The sequence below is a fragment of the Lutra lutra genome, chromosome 5 (assembly GCF_902655055.1).
Source record: "Lutra lutra chromosome 5, mLutLut1.2, whole genome shotgun sequence".
Lineage (NCBI taxonomy): Eukaryota > Metazoa > Chordata > Mammalia > Carnivora > Mustelidae > Lutra > Lutra lutra.
Window position 1 is genome coordinate 78,257,108 of NC_062282.1, and position 17,489 is coordinate 78,274,596.

General features: G+C 49.5%; 1 protein-coding gene across 1 annotated transcript; it reads right to left on the reverse strand.

Moving 5' to 3' along the window:
* Positions 1–616: 616 nt before the first annotated feature.
* STING1 (stimulator of interferon response cGAMP interactor 1) lies at positions 617–5,527 on the reverse strand. Its single transcript, XM_047728937.1, has 6 exons — positions 4,387–5,527; positions 4,070–4,253; positions 3,719–3,827; positions 2,617–2,855; positions 1,702–1,888; positions 617–1,154 (listed from the first exon to the last, which is right to left on the reverse strand). Exons 1-6 carry the CDS (start codon positions 4,611–4,613, stop codon positions 964–966), a joined length of 1,137 nt encoding a protein of 378 aa, XP_047584893.1. The 5' UTR covers positions 4,614–5,527; the 3' UTR covers positions 617–963.
* Between the last annotated feature and the right edge of the window lie 11,962 nt (positions 5,528–17,489).

Here is a 17,489-nt window from a genome sequence, read left to right on the forward strand (position 1 = left end):
TACAGGTGTCTGGGTGGCTCAGTCGGTTGAGCGTCTGACTCTTGATTTCAGCTCAGGTCATGATCCTAGTGTTGTGAGATTGAGCCCCACATCAGGTTCCATGCTGGGCGTGGAGCTCCTTGAGAGTCTCTCTCCCTGTCTCCTTCTGCCCCTCCCCACCCACCCTCCCCCATGTACACCCATGTATGTACTCTCTAAAGAAAAAAAAATTTTTTTTTAAAGAAAGGGGGCTGTTCAGAAAGGGCAGGTATAAGAAGACTGTAAGTGAAGAGTGAGTGCTCCAGAAGGGACATTAGCAGGAAGCCAGGACCATCGCTAGGTCTGAGCAGCACGGGGAAGGGGCAGATAATGGAACCTGGGGAGAGCAGGGTTACCGAGAGCATGGCAGAAGCATGGCTTTAGGTCAGAGATGCAGAGAGCCCACAGTGACCTTTGTGCTACAGGGAGGAATCTGGGAGAATAAATACCCCAACCTCGCCCCCCTCCCTTTCCCTCTGTTCTCCTACTGGGGCTTCCCATGGACTGAACATGACCAGAATTCAGAGAGCAAGGGAGCCTGTCGATGCCATCCCAGGACAGAGGAGGGAGAGAGGGCTAGAGAGTCAGTCTGGAGGTCCAATGAAAGACACCTGACACATCCCTTAAATTTATCTGGCATTTAGAGTTTACAAAAATGTTCCATAGAGTCATAATCCTCACAACAACCCTGCAAGATAGGTAGGACAGTGATTATAATACCATTTCACAGATGAGGACACTGAGGTTCAGAGGGTAAAACAACTTGCCCAAAGTCATAGGATTCGTCTTGAAATGTTAAGTTCAGGGACCTTCTCTGAGAGGCTCCCTCTGGGAGGAAGTGGTTCTGCTGGGTATTCAGCTGCTGAAGAAAGCCCTTCAATCCACAGTCTTGGGGATCCAGAGTCTTGGGGAGCACTGGGGTTTCAGGCCAGCGAACCCTGAGCATCAGAATAAATCCGTGCGGAGTGGTAGAGGCTGTTCCAAGCCACTGATGAGGAGCTTGGGCTCCTGGGACAGAGTGGAGGAATTGGGTGCAATCGAGGTGTCCGGGCCACCCATAGTGACCTCCCTTTCCTCCTGCCGCAAGTGCTGGAGAATCTCCTGTGATAGGGAGAAGCTGCTTCCCTCTGCAGGTTCTGGAACAAGGATGGGGAAGGTGGGTGAGGAGTGTGGTGAGGACCTCTCATGTTCTCACTTGAACATGCCCTGAGGCTTTCGGGGGGCAGATCCTCCAACCCTTCCTCTCCCTCACCTCTCTGTGTCCTTCCCCACCCCTGGCTCTGAGGCTAGTGTTCCCTGGAATTCTGGGGCTAGAAGTGGTTTTAGAGATAACAGAATTCCACCTTCCCAATCCTAGAAATGGGGCTTAGAGAGAGCAGAGACCAGCAGCCCCAGTCTCTGTGTCCTGGGGCTGGGACTTTTCTGCTTCTTCTAGCATTCCTAGATGAAGTCAGGGGCTCCTGGAGCGCATCTCTTCACACTCCACCCAGGACCCGTAGCCAGATACTCAGAAAGCAACTGAGTGCCCTAAGTGGAGAGGTAGGACCTTTCCCTGGGCAGGAAGGAGCCGGGCTTGGATGCCTTGACCGCTTGGGAAGACCCAGGGCATGGTGCCACTCGAGCTACTTCTAACCCCTCGGGACGCCTCTTCTCTTCCCACCCAGTAGCCTATCAAGCCCTCACCCTGGTAGACGATAAGGCGGCAGTTTTTCTGCCATTCAGGGGCATCTGCCAGGATGTCTTCAAGTATCCGGCAGAAGAGTTTGGCCTGCTCAAGCCGGTCCTCCCGGCTGAAGCCAGCTCGGCCATCCTGTGACATGGCGAAAAGGGTCTGCAAGGGGGTGGCATACTCCAGGACACAGATGCCCGCCTAGAAGAGGTGAGATGGGGCCAAGACTCAAACAGGGCCCAGACAGACAGACTCTGGACCCTGGTGCCACTGCTGGGGCCCTACTCCCTCAGCCCGTAGAGATGGAGTTCTGGGAGAAGGCAGCCCTGATGGGATCCATGGAGTCTGGTGGCCTTTGCTCCTAAAATCAGGACCACAACTGTGCTAAATTTGCTCTCCACAGATCCTCCTTCTCGGATCCTGGGGCAAGGCCCACTGAGTCACTCTGCTGTCCACTGCTCCAGTGGGAAATCAAATGTGGGGGCTGGACTCTGGGGCTGAACCCTGGTCTGGGCTTCCTCCAACCTATGTGAGATCTTACATACATTCTCACACCTTTGTTTAGGGCAACTTTATGGTCAAGTACGTGGTTTGTTGGGTTGAAATCGTCCTGTTTCTTGCTGGTTCTTTGAGTCTTGGTTTCCTCATCTGTGAAGTAGGGCTCATAACAGTCCTCAGCCCACAGGTGGTAGCGAGGCTTAGATGAGGCGGTTAGATGACTGGCATCTGGTATGCGCTAAGGGCTCTGATTACTGTTACTGGTTGCTATCGTCCTTCAGAGCCAAATCCTGCCCAGCCTTGGGACAAATTCGGGAAATGAAGGCTCAGAGGAGGGCAATGGATTTGTATCAGTGCTTGGCCCAGGGTCAGAATTCTGGTGCTCTGGGCTGGATTTCTCCTTAGCAGCACCCTTCTCCCTGAACACTCACCGGTTGCCCATTTTCCAGAAGCTCATAGACACTGTTGGTGTAAACCCGGCCCTTGATGCCAGCACGGTCAGCACTTTGCTGCGGCAGCTCATATAGGAAGCGAATGTTGGGGTCGGCCACACTCAAGTCGTCAGGAACCCCACAGTCCAGAGGGAAGAGGATGTGTAGTCGATGGCTCCCCAAGCCCCGGAGCATGTTGGCGTGCTGTAGATTGTACATGCGTATCCGGGCTGGGAGCCCTGGGGTGGAGAGGCCCAAGAAGTCATTCCTACAGCCCTGTCACCCAGGGCAGAGACCCAATTCATTGGTTCCCCCTCAATGTGTGAGTGCATGCGAACCACGGGTCCAGTCCACTTGCATTGTGCCTGAGCCAGGAGGGGCAGAGCCTTCAGGAACCCTCCCCCCACTCCTTCTCCTCCCCTCCTTCAGTTGTCCTTTGTCCAGATGTCTCTGCTCACCCTGCTCCTTCCCACTACAGCTTTTAGGGCTCTGAGAGGCAGGAAGAGCCCTGGAAGGTGACATTCCCAGCACTCCTAGGTGTACGGGGTCTGGCCTCTCGCTCCAGACCTGTTTCCTAGCAGAGGCCCTGGTGACAAGGGCAGAGAGCAATGAGTTATGGGAGAGCCATGCTCTTGGCAAGCAAGTCAGAAGAAATGAGACATGACACATGGGCTCGTAGTAGAGTGTCAAGGATCCAGGCTCTGGGCAGGCCTGGGTTCAAATCCTTTCTCCGCTCACTAAGTCGTGTGACTTGGGAGAAGTGACTTCACCTTGTAGAGCCACGATTGTCTTATCTCTACAACAGGGATGATAATTATCCCTTGTCCACAGGGTATGAATTAAAAGTGAAAATGCACACCCAGATCATGCAGTAAATATTCATTGGAAGAATTCATGCTTAACCTGAGAGAAATCACTTAATGGCTCTAAGCGCCATATTCCTCCCTGTAAACCAGGCAAAATAACATCCTTCATGCCTACAGAATTGCTTTGGGAATCAGATGATTCCTTGGGAACAAAAATTCTTTGAAAAATACGGCAGGTTTTATGTCTTATTGTCTGTTTTAAAGATCTGGAAATAGAAGCGTCGAGAATGGCTCACCTGGCAAGATCAGCCGCAGGTACCCAATGTAATATGACCATGCCAGCCCGTGGGCCACGTTGAAGTTCCTTTTCTCACAGACTGCGGAGACCTCAGCTGGGGCTAGGCCCTGTAGACAGCAGGGTGGGGCTGGGGAGCCTCCATGAAGGGTAACCAGATTCCTCCTCCTCAAAAAGTTTTCCCGACCAGCTGCCAACCTGCTCCCTTCTCTGCCACTGTTGTGGAACATTACACACTCTATTCTAAGGACTGACCTCTAAACTAGTCCCATCCCCACTGCTGAGCTCAGAGTAGGACCTACTAGCTGCTCCCTCCACTTGGCTACACCCTCCACCTCCCTCTGTGTCTCACCTGGAGTTCTAGGAGGATGTTCAGTGCCTCTGAGAGGCCCAGGAGGGCAAGCATCCAGGTGAAAGGCAGGCCAGCTGTGTTTGGGAGGGAGCCATAGAAATAGCAGGACAGCAGCAGCAGAGCCCCACAGCGAATGGGGCAGCCCAGGCAAGCCCGAGTAGCCCTCCAATAGCTGCCCTGGTACCTGCAGGGGACAGGCAAGCTCTGGACTGCTGCCCTGCTCAGCCAGGGAGATTCAAGGAGGGGCAGGGCTGGGCGTCAAGAGAGCAAGATGTGGGGGCAGGTGGTTGGGAAATCGCCATGGGTAATGGAGTCACCTGGAGTGGAGGTGGCACAGCTCCTCAGTCAGATGACAGACCCCCTTGAAGAGCAGTCCCAGCTGCAGGGAGGCCAGGTGGAACACCAGCCATCGGAGAATGTGTTCTGGTGGCTCTCCCAGAACCCAAAGGGCTGTCAGGCAGACAGCGAACAGGATGAAGGCTGCCTTCCGGGCTCTGGTCCCCCTAGGCCGTGGGATGGATGGGTGCAGGCTAGAATGGGACATCTGTGGGTACCAAGAAACCCATGGCCGTTATCCTCCCACTCTCCTACCATGGCAGGACAGCTTTCTCCTCCTGGTGCCCAGCCAGGGTCAGAGGCTGTTGTCGGAGATGCCTCTAGAGGACAGGCTGGGCCTAGAGCATCCCAGCACTCCTGTCTCGGAGAGATTTGTTGAAAAAGAAGCAGGGGAAGAAGTGGGTGCGCCCACACATATACACCCTACCCAACCCCAGGAAGACCACAGATGTAGTGAAGAAAAAAAGCAGTGACTGTCCCAGACCCAGACCTGAAAATGTCCTGTGAGGTGCCACCCACCTAGGGACTGTTGGGAACCTGGCTTCCCTCTCCACCGAATCAACCCCAGGGAAGGCGTTAGTCAGCAAAAGTGACATCACAGTCTGGGAGTGCAGGCAGGACAGTTGGAAGGCTGCTGCCCATCTCTGGGTGTCTGGGAGCCTCAGCCTTGGAGCCTATGCTCTGCTGCTCCTAGTCCTACCTACCTTCTACCTTGGAGACTGCAGATTGTTTCTGGAAGATGACAGGGAGAGGTCTAAGGCAATGACCCCCAGCGACCAAGTGCAGACTCTCTGGGTACAGCCTGAAAATGGGACTTTAAAAAACAATCAAAACTTTTTCCACAACACTCCAGCCCTGGTGTCTCACCAGACCACAGCTCAGGAGAGGACGGTATTTCCTGCTCCCCGGGAAGGGAGGAAGGGCCCTGATGAGCCATACTCCAGTCTTGATGTGGAGAGGGAAGCTTGAGGAGGCCCTTGTTCCATTGCCCTTTGCTCCCCCTCATCGTCCCCTGCAGCCATAACCCTGAACACCTCAAGACCCCACGATCAAACAGACTCTCCAGCACCCAGACAGGGCTCCACACGCTCTCAGGGGAAGGCAGCACACACACTACACCATACTGACCTGCCTGATTTTGATTCTGGTCTGGACGCAGATCCTCTTTTTCTGGAGACTGTGATATCAGGAAGGAGGAAGGGAGAATGAAAGTTATTTCCTGTAACAGCAGCCTTTCTGGTAAAAGGTTTCACAGCAGCTGAGAGCCTGCAGAGGAGTGGGGCTTTGGCTTCCACAGGAAGTAGCCACGCCTCTGACTTCTCAGAGAGAACCCTGTGATTCTAGCCAAAAAAACAGTCACATGGAACTTCACCATCAATCATCATCATAAAGGATTTACCATGTTCCAGATAGGATGCTGAGTGTTACACATGGTATTTTTCTTAATCCACTGAGCCATTCTGGAAGATAGCTAGAATATTATTCCCCATTTTGCAGGGGATCTGTCTGAGGCTCAGGGTGGTAAATGGCTTGCTCTGTGCCTTGACTGCATGGGAGGGGGTGGAAGGTACCAGGTCCAAGTTTCATATCTACACGTTCTCCTGGGGTGGCTGGGAGTATCTCTGGCTGGTCTCTGGCAAACTGAGAAGCTGATTTAACCGGAGGACAGGGCTGGCCTGGAGAGTGGGATTGGGGTGGCCCCCACGGAGCCACAGCTGTTCATTCTGGCCAGGCCAGTGAGTCTTTGCCTGGACCCTTCACCGCATCACAACCAGAAACCAGGTGGACAACACATGCACTCACAGATGACAACGGGCCTTCCACGAACAAGGAGGCCTCCTGAAAACTCTTGTTTGCAAAAATCACTTCCTCTAAATGGGGGAATTCCCTCTATCTTCTCTTCCCCACAAGTGGCTCCCAAGGGGGCCCCCTGAGGTGAGCAAGGGCTCAGCTGCTTCAAAACCAAAGAAAATCAAAGGTGCCCAAAAGAAGGCCTGAACAGAGTTCTCCCAGCCCCAAGAGCCAGCTGTGCCAAGTAGCCAAGGGCCTCTAGGCTACGGAGGACCTACTCCCCCAGGGAACACTGCAGTTGCTTGCTCTGTGGCTCTGACTGGTCATTGTTTCCCCCAGACTTGTTCTTCACTCCATCCCTTCCTTCATCCCACCACCCTAAGAAGTTCCTCTGCTTTAAAGGCCAGGTTGATTTGGATTTCAAAAAAAAAAAAATAAATAAATAAAGGCCAGGTTGGGACTATGCATTTGAAGCCTTAAAAAACACATGTGTCATCACAGATCTAGCAATCCACTTCCAGGAACCCTTCATCAGGAAATACTCAGACAAGGGGCACCTTGGTGGCTCAGTTGGTTAAGCCTCTGCCTTCGGCTCAGGTCATGATCTCAGGGTCCTGGGATCGAGCCTGCTCCTCCCTGTCCTGTTCTGCTCTCTCTCTTTGTCAAATAAATAAATAAAATCTTAAAAAAAAGAAATAATCAGACAAGGACACAAAAAATGCCTATTTTTCAGATGTTCGTGGCATTATTGTTTACACCAGAGGAAAAACTGAAAGTTATGCAAATGCCCAACAATGAGGACTTGTTGACTAAATTGTGATGCATCTTATAGTAGAAGGTTGCAAAGCCACCAAAAATGATGAGGTAATTTTGTATTAATGACTCTTTTTTTTTTTTAAAGATTTGTTTATTTTAGGGGGAAGAGGGGCAGAGGGAGAGGGAGAGAGGGAATCTCCAGCAGACTCCCTGCCCAGCGCAGAGCCCAATGCCAGGCTCAATCCCACAACTCTGACATCATGACCCAAACCAAAACCAAGAGTCGAACACCCAACCAACTGAGCCACCCAGGCACCCCTGTATCTCTTGACTCTTAAACATGTTTTTTACACATTTCTCACCGGAAAAAAGCAGCATACAAGACAGTATAATCACCTTTTAAGAAATATATCTTGCATGAAAAAAGGTCTGGAAGCACGTATATCAAAATGCCAACAATGATTACTCTATGCCGTGGGAATGTAGATGATTTTTAGCATATTTTTCCCTGTCTGCTCAATATGTTCTCTTGGGTTTCTTTTCCCAAGATTGAACATGTATTGTTTGTTTCATGCTTGGAGTATGCTGTGAAAAGAAAAAAATTCCAGCACTGCCTCAGGGCCAAGGGGATAGGATTGCTGCTGAATATGACAGGCCAGGCCCAGTTGTCATGACACCCACAGCAGGGCACGCGCCGCGCCTTGGGCATTGGGCAACCGCACCAGGCATTAACTACAGATGCGGCGAGGGCTTCAGAGAACGCACTTCTGTTGATGTTCTGAGGGGAGCCTGGAATACCCAGGTCTAGACTTTCCTGAAGAAATGCCATTTAAGCTGAGTTTGGAAGGAGCAAGGCAAGGGTAGTGGGGAGGAGGGAGGGTGAAGAACATTCTGACGGAGCATCATGTGTTTAAAAGGGTGGGAAGGATTTGGGTCCGTGGAGGAACAGAGAAATGCCTGGTGTGGGGGAGTGTGTGAGTGTGTTGGGGTTCTGTATCAGATTCTTAGGGCTGCTCTATGGAGGCCCTAGAAATGTGGTGCTTAAAACAACAGAAATTTATTAAACAGAAATTGACTCACCACCTTCTGCTGCCTCCAGGTGATCCTTGGTTTGCAGCTCTGCCTCTCTAATAGCTTCCTCAGCTTTTTGTCTCTGTCTTCACAGGGCTTTTCCTCTTCTAATGAGGACACCCGTTGTGCTTGGATCAGGTTGCACCCTAATGACTTCATTTTAACTTGACTAAACCTGCAAAGACACTATCTCCAAATAAGATCACATCCACAGGTGCTGGGAGGCTAAGACTTCAACATATTTTTTGGGGGGACATAATTCAACCCCTAACAGGATCTGTGGTGTAGGAACGGGATGAGGGACGGGGTCTGTGACCAGGGCCTCAGAGCCAAGGGAGCATCACAGCGGTAGCACGCTTGGGATGTTCCTCAACGCTCAGACAGACCAGCTGGACTGACAGACAGGGGGCTCGAAGCTCTTCCAGACCCACCACCTTGGCATCTGAGGAAACCATGGGCCACAGGAGGAGGTGAGGTGGGAGTGAGGGTGGTTGTCAGCTCATAGGCTGCTGCCTTCAGGCGAGGGTTTTGGGGCTTGATTGCTCTGCTCCATGGGCTGGCTTGCTCCCGGGGCCTCCCTCTCACTTCCCAGTAGTGGCTTCTTCCCTCCAGACAGCCCCTGAGTGCTTGTCTGGGCCAGCGCTACGCATTTCCATTTCCAGCCCAGTTACAGCTGCCATAGGTCTCCCCTGAAACTCGTCATCAGTGTTCCTGGGAGAGAAATAAACCCCTAAACACTCATTCCGGGGACTTTGGGCCTGGGATAGCATGTGAGTAGGGTTGGGAGGACTCTGGGCTCTGAAGAGCTGCCCTTTTGCCACACAACCCCTTTCATGTTTACAGGTCCCTGAAATTCTTGTGTGAAGGTCCCCGAATCCTGCTAGGACAGGGACTTGGGGGGAGGATTTTAAGATCAATTAACTATGGTATTCCCGGGATCCAATCTGGCCTCTGTGTCTCCTAGCTATGTGACCTTGGCCCAGATTTTTACATTCTTTGAGCCTCAGTTATAGTGGGGATGGTAGTATCTTATCATATCAGACTGTCATGAGGATAAAAAGAAACACTGCACTTGTAGACATGACTTGCTCGAGATGCTCAACGATTACTCATTTGACCCACCGCCAGCAGCAGCACTGACAGTCCTTCTCTTGGGGTTGCCAGCTTCCATCACCTTGGCCTCTAAAATGGGCTCAGGTCACCTCTCCAGCAGACACAGATGTGAGTCTGACACCAGCCACTTCCTTGCATTGCCCCATCATGGAGCCCACTAGTGTGTCATTGCCTTTCTTGGACAGGACAATACCCAAGTAGATATGAGTATAGAAAGAGGGGCTGGAAATGCATGATTCGGGGAGGGAGCATGGGAGTGAGTAATGGACCATGTCCTCCTGGAAGGAGGTATCCAGCCTCTTGGATAGAGATCTAGTTGGTCTTTTTGTTGTTGTTGGTTTTTGCTAACAGCTTTATGGAGATAGAATTTCTAAAACATATGACTCGTATATTTAAAATACCCAATTCAGGAACTCCTGGGTGGCAAAGTCAGTTGAGCATCCTGGTCTTTGTTTGGGCTCTGGTAGTGATCTCGGGTATGAAATTAGGTGGATTCGGGGTCTGTGCTCAGTGTGGAGTGTGTTTCAGATTCTCTCTCCCTCTCCCTCTGCCCCTCCCGCTCATGCTCTTTCTCTCTTTCTCTCTAAAATGAATCAATCTTTTTCTTTTTTTAAGATTTTATTTATTTATTTATTTATTTATTTATTTATTTATTTGACAGACAGAGATCACAAGTAGGCAGAGAGGCAGGCAGAGAGAGAGGAGGAAGCAGGCTCCCCGCTGAGCAGAGAGCCCGATGTGGGGCTCGATCCCAGGACCGGGATCATGACCTGAGCTGAAGACAGAGGCCTTAACCCACTGAGCCACCCAGGCGCCCCAATCATCATAATTTTTGTTATATGCCCAATATTCTATAATAGAGAATTATGAATCATGATTGAAGCAGTTACCTATTATTGGGGATTTAGAGTCTTTTAATTTTTCTCTATAAGAAACTTTGCAGGAGCACCTGGGTGGCTCAGTGGGTTAAGCCTCTGCCTTCAGCTCAGGTCATGATCCTGGGGTCCTAGGATCGAGCCCCGAATCGGGCTCTCTGCTCAGCAGGGAGCTGGCTTTCCCCTCTATCTCTGCCTGCCTCTCTGCCTACTTGTGATCTCTCTCTCTGTGTCAAATAAATAAATAAAATCTTAAAAAAAAAAAGAAACTTTGCAGTAACGTTAAGGAGGTGCATCTTTGCACACTCACTTTTCTGATTATTAGGAACGAGTCTCAGAAGTGGGGTTGCTGGGTCAAAGATTATGTGCAGTTTTCAAGCTTCTGATGAGTAGTACCAAAGGACTCACTCACTACATATACGCTGTTTGCTTTAGAAGCAAAATAGAGAAAAATGAGAAAATAAGAAACAACCCAAACTTTCAACACCACAGGATCAGTTCAAATAATGAGGGTATGTCCACAGAGCGGCAGGGTGGGCAACTGCAACAAATGATGCAGCCCTACACTTTCTGATGTTGAAGGACACTGAGAGCATATTTTGAAGTTACAGAACTGGGACGCTTGGGTGGCTCATGGCTCAGGTGGTTAAGCATCTGCCTTCAGCTCAGGTCATGATCCCAGGGTCCTGGGATTGAACCTCGGGTCAGTCTCCCTGCTCGGCGGGAAGCCTTCTTCTCCCTCTCCTACTCCCCCTGCTTGTGTTCCCTCTTTCAAATAAACATACTAAAAAATCTTTTAAAAAATGAAGTTACAGAACTCGTTATAAAATAGTTCATATTAAGTAAACATTCAAGGAAATATCCCATAGCTCCTTCAAGAATTAAGGCAGTGCCCTATATACTGAAATGGAAATATCTGAGAGATAGTATACTGAGGGGAAAGAGCACACTGCAGAACAGTGAGTGTGGAAACCCAAGGGTAGCTCTGCTTATATATTTGTAATATTTGTAATAAATATGCAAGAAGTTGGTGAGCATCAGGGAGGGCAACTGAGAGGGTGGGAGCCAGGGAGAGAGGGAGACTCACTTGCAGCTGCATATCGTTTTGTGCTTTTGTACCTTTTAAGTTTTATTTTGTGCACATTATTACGTATTCTAACATTAAATAAAATAGCAGTAAACCACAGTATTTATATTATGATCCCATTTTTATTGTTGAAAGTAGATATATATCTTTGAGTGGGAAAAATTCTGGTTGTAAATACAACAAAATGTTCATAATGGTTATTTTGGAAGGAGATTTGGGGTAACTGGAAGTTAAAACCATATCCGTAAACCCTCTTACATTGCTGGTGGGAATGCAGGCTAGTATAGCCACTCTGGAAAATGGTATGAAAAAGTTAAAAATAGAGCTACACTACAACCCAGCAATCACACTACTGGGTATTTATATACCCTAAAGATACAACTGTAGTGATCTGAAGGGGCACCTGCACCCCAATGTTACAGCAGCAAGGTCCACAATAGTCAATTATCGAAAGAGCACAGATGTCCATCGACAGATGAATGGGTAAAGATGATGTGGTGTATATATACAATGGAATACTATGCAGCCATCAGAAAATGGAATCTTGCCCTTTGCAATGACGTGGTTGAAACTAGAGGGTATTATGCTAAGCAAAATAAGTCAATCAGAGAAAGACAATTAGCATCTGATTTCACTTATATGTGGAATTTAAGAAACAAAGCAGAGGATCATAGGGGAAGGGAGGAAAAAGTAAAATAAGATGACTTGAGGGTTGCTTGGGGGGAGGAAGGTAGGAGGATGGGTAACTGGGTGATGGGCATTAGGAGGACATGTAATGGAATGAGCACTGGGTATTACATGCAACTGATGAATCACTGAACTCTGCCTCTGAAACTACTAATACACTGTATGTTAATTAATTGGATTTAAATAAAATAAAATAAAATAAATGGATCAACAAACCTCCGATACTCCTCCCTTCAAAAGGCGGAGACTAATCCCCTCTCAAGCATAGGACTAACTGGATCACTAGTTCCGGGGACAGTCAGCTGCCATGCTCACAAGATACTCACGCAGCTACTGAGAGATCTGAGTTGTGAGCTTCAAGGCCTCCTACCAACCACCAGCCACATCTTGCCAGGCATATAAATTAGCAGCCTTGGAAGTGAAACCGCCAGCCCTGGTCAAGCCTTCGAATCGTGGCAGCTCTGACTGACAGCTTGATTGCAATCTCATGAGAGATTCAGAGCCACAACTGCCGGACTAAGCAACCCCCAAATTCCTGGATCTGAGAAACTGTGAGATAATCCGTGTTTGTTGTTTGAAGCTACTAAGTTTTCGGGTAATTTGTTACACAGCAATAGATATAATAATACAAAATAATTTTGGATTTCCATTTTGTTTATTGTATTTAGAAATGTTTATTGAAATGAGCACATACTATGAGAGGAATCAAAACCGAGGAAGAAATGAGCCAGAGAACAGTGGAAAAACAGCTCAGTCTGAGGTTCATTAATTCAGCTGTGGATCCTTAGATGGGGATGCTCTGGTTTCTTAGCAGTTTTCCTGAAACTTCTTTAAGGGCTTTAGCGGACCTCAGGTGTATTTTGACTTGCCATCAAAAGCCCACTACCTGGGGCACCTGGGGGGCTCAGTGGGGTTAAAGCCTCTGCCTTTTGGCTCTGGTCATGATCCCAGGCACTGGGATCGACCCACATTGGGCTCTCTGCTCGGCGGGGAGCCTGTTTCCCCTCCTTCTCTCTCTGCCTGCCTCTCTGCCTACATGTGATCTCTGTCTGTCAAATAAATAAATAAAATCTTAAAAAAAAAAAAAAAAGGCCACTACCTTCCTGGGCTGTGTTCATGGGAAGGTAGATCTGCATCATGGAATGTGACATTGTGGTTCCCCCACACCCCACATCAGACCGGATCTGGGCATTAGACACTGATGTCTAGAAGCTGTTGAAGGCCCAGAAGTTCTCTCTTCCTTCTTTTGAGGGCCTCTTGTCTCATAGCTCTTTTCTCAGCTGTGCACTCCAACAAGACTGGACCTTGTCAGCGTCCCAGACACTCCATGCTCTCTCTCACTGCCTAGATGGCTCTTCCTGTCCCCTGTGCTGTCCCCAACCCTCCCCCCTGCGACCCCATGATGCTGTATTTCCTGGTGAGCAGACTAAGCTCAGAGCATGAGCAAAACTCTCCCAATTTTTCCTTAATTTTATAAAAAGTTTTATTTAGGGGTGCCTGGGTGGCTCAGTTGGCTGGGCAACTGCCTTTGGCTCAGGTCATGATTCCGGAGTCCTGGGATCGAGTCTCACATCGGGCTCCTTGCTCAGCGGGGAGTCTGCTTCTACTTCTCCCTCTCCCTCTGCTGCTTCTCCCTCTGCTGCTCCCCTGTTTGTGCTCTCTCTGTCCCTCACTCTCAAATAAATAAATAAAATCTTTTTTTAAAAGATTTTATTTATTGGGGCGCCTGGGTGGCTCAGTGGGTTAAGCCGTGCCTTCGGCTCAGGTCATGATCCCAGGTCCTGGGTTCGAGCCCCACATCGGGCTCTCTGCTCAGCGGGGAGCCTGCTTCCTCCTCTCTCTCTGCCTGCCTCTCTGCCTACTTGTGATTTCTCTCTGTCAAATAAATAAATAAAATCTTTAAAGAAAAAAAAAAGATTTTATTTATTTATTTGACAGACAGAGATCACAAGTAGGCAGAGAGGCAGGCAGAGAGAGAGGAGGAAGCAGGCTCCCCGCTGAGCAGAGAGCCCGATGTGGGGCTCGATCCCAGGACCCTGGGATCATGACCTGAGCCGAAGGCAGAGGCTTTAACCCACTGAGCCACCCAGGCGCCCCAATAAAATCTTTTAAAAAATTAAAAAATAAAAAGATTTATTTGTCCATTTGAGAGAGAGAGAGAGCACATGAGCCAGGGGAGGGGCAAAGAGAGAGAATCGCAAACAGACTCCCCACTGAGCACGGAGCCAGACATGGGTCTCAATCTCATAACCACCAGATCACCACCTGAACCTAAATCAAGAGTCAGACACCCAGCCAACTGAAGCATGCAGGCACCTCCCCTAATATTTCTTTAAAACTTTGGCATTTGAATAGCCCTGTAGCTGCTCACCTGACCACAGGGAGATCTCTCCAGGAAGTCTCCCCAGACCTCATGCTGGGTAGGGGCCTTGCCTTCTGCTCTATGTCAGTCCAAATCTTTCCTGTTTGGCCTTGTGAATGCTTCCTTGTTACTGCTGGCTGGTTGCTGGTTTCTTGGACAGACTATAAGCCATGGAGGGCAGCATCAACCTTGCTTGTTCTCTACTGTGGCCCCAAGGTCTGACACAGAGTAAATGCTCTGTATAGACCTGAGCAATCTCTCCAAATGTCTGAAGGGCTGTATGAGGGAGAAGAGCCTTTCTCTTTGTAACCACAGAAGGCAGAACTAAGACAAATCAAAGTGAGTATCAGATTTTGTTTCTAAATCAGGAGGAATCTTCTAATAATATAGGTTGCCAATGAGGTAGTGAGCTGTAATCACCAAAGGAGTTTCCAAGAAGCCTGGTAGGCTCTCTGTGAGGGGTGGGCTGCAGAATCTCTGAGTTTCCAGGATCCCAGGGCTTTTGAGGAAGTCATGAGGTGTCTTTTTGGTGGGGGAAGGGCAAGGAGGTAAATTTGTTTTTCCCATTTGAGGAACTTGCTTGTGATTCAGCTGGTCAAGTTCACCCACCCACACTTCCTCTTCCCAACCCATCTCTTCTCCTACCCAAGAGAAGCCTTATGGTTGGCACTGGTGACACCTGGTGGCCATTTGGACTAGGAGCAAAGCCGCTCTATCATCAACTGGTCCATCTGATTCATGGCTAAATCCCAGGGCAATGCTTGCTACGCAGGAGGCCCTCACCTTTGAGGAATGAATGAATACAGACAGTAAAGAGGAGAGGAGGAATATATACTGCCTCTTTGGGCCTGGAGACTTAATCAAGAGGACCAACCAAACCTGCAGGAGATAGCTGGAGAATTCATGCACTCAGGGATATACAGACAAAAGGGCCTCTTCTCTCTCCTTCCTCCCTCCTCTGTCCTATGTCCTAGGGGCACATGTGAAGGGAGGAAAGGGCTATTTTGAGAAAAGGCTAAAGTTAACCAAAAGCTGTTCCTGCATCTTAGCTTAACTGTGCTCTAGAGCTATGGGCTTGGTTAGACATGCCTGGGTAAGGTTCCTTTCAAAAAGAGGACTTAGAGGCGTGGAGAGGGCAGGAACCTGCCTAAGGCCCCACAACCAGATTATAGCAGGGCTGGGAACCCCAGCTTCAGTTCTTTAGGTCAAATCATAGAATTTGACCACCTAAGATAGAAACAGAAAGGAAAGGAGCCGTTGGTGTGGAGCCTAGAGGAACAAGGCTGACAGGATTCACAAGCCATGGGAGACTCCCCCAGCATGCATCTAGGCCCTTCCAGCACTATCTCTACCCCAAACTGAATGGGTATTCCCTCCCCACTCTCTCAGAGCCCACCTCTCAACCAGTCTGCTTTATATCCAACGCTTCAACTGGATGGACAGTGTTCGCCTCCCAGAGCCTGATTTTCCTAATCTGCAAAGGGATTATTGAAAGTGTGAGACAGGCTGCATGCCAAATGCTTACAGTGGGGTTCGGTGTGTGGTAAGCATTCATTAAGAATCAGTGGGGTAGGCCCGTGGCTCAGTTGGTTAAGCCTCTGACTCTTGATTGCCGCTCTTGATCTCAGGGCTGTGAGATCAAGCCCTGTGTTGGGCTCATTGCTTAGCAGGGAGTCTGCTTGTCGCTCTCCCTCTGCTCCTCCCCCAACTCATACAGGCTCTCCTCTCTCTCAAATAAGTAAATAAGTAAAATCTTAAAAAAAAAAATCAGGAGTGCCTGGGTGGCTCAGTTGGTTGAAGGTCCAACTCTTGATTTTGGCTCAGATCACAATCTCAGGGGCATGGGATGGAGCCCTGAGTCAGGCTCGGTGCTGGGTGTGGAGCCTGCTTGGTATTCTCTCTCTCCCCCTCCCTCTGCCCCTCCTCCACCCTTGCTCGCTCTCTCTTGTGCTTGCTCTCTCTCTAAAAAAAAAAAAAAAAAAGAATCCTAGCAACTATTACCATAGTAATACTGTAGACCCAGTTCAAGTCTTTCCCACAACCCCCATCTAGATGGAGACATCTTTGAGGGCAGCAGCATAAGGTTTTGGGGGTTTTTCTTAAGATTTTATTTATTTATTTTTGCGAGCGAGAGAGCACAAGTGTGGGGCAGGTGCAGAGGGAGAAGCAGACTCCCCACTAAGCAGGGAGCCCAATGCGAGGCTCGATCCCAAGACCCAACCTGAGCCAAAGGCAGATGCTTAATTGGCTGAGCCACCCAGAGACCTGGGGACAACAGTTACCCTGACTCTGTAACTAGAGAAGACTCAGAACACAGCAGTGTTGACTCTAGAGGGCACCTGCTGACTGGTTTCCCTTAGTGCCTTCCCTACAGGTTGGACAGGGGGTGGCCCTGCTGTCTGAGGCTGACTCTCAGGCTTTCCATTCCTTGAGGCTGTAATGCATCATTCATATGGAATGGGCTTGGGATCTCTCTGATAGGCCAAAAAACAGAGAGACAGAGTGCTTCCAGGAGTACAACGATGCCATTCCTCAGATGACCTGGATGGGAAAGGGGGATTCAAAACCCCAGCAGAGGAGGAGGGATAGGTCCATGAGGCCACAGAGAGGAAGGCTGATACATGGACACCGGTTCTCCTTGGCTTCCTTGGCAGCAGTGTGCCTCTGACGCAGACCCCTGTGGGTAGTAGTATGAGAGGAACTGGAAGGGCCCACAGCTGCCCAATCATTCCCCCTCCTCCATCCTCAGGGCTCATTTATTCTGGGTTGCTCTACTTTCTCATGTCATCATGCCAGGTCCTAGAGTTGCCCTCGGCTTGGAATATCCACAGACATTCACTCACTCAATGGTGAACAAGTATTTATTGAGCCCCTCCTCTTTGCCAGGCACCTTGCCATGGGAGCTTACGTTGTGGTTGTAGGGACAGACAAAGGAGGGGACAGACAAAACTCCATTTATTTTATTTTATTTTTTTTAAAGATTTTATTTATTTATTTGACAGAGATCACAAGCAGGCAGAGAGGCAGGCAGAGAGAGAGGAGGAAGCAGGCTCCCTGCTGAGCAGAGAGCCCGATGCGGGGCTCGATCCCAGGACTCTGAGATCATGACCTGAGCCGAAGGCAGCGGCTTAACCCACTGAGCCACCCAGGCGCCCCCAAAACTCCATTTAATTAGTTCTGTTTTAGGAGAAAGCCCAGGGCTTGCAGAGGGCAGGAGAGAGGTGGCCTTTAAACTCAATCCAAAGGAAGTGGGTGAGGTATAGTCTCTAGGCAGGGGGAGCCTGTGTGTAGGCCAGGGGGAAAGAGCCCTGGGATTTTTCAAGAGCTGCAAGAAGTGAGTGT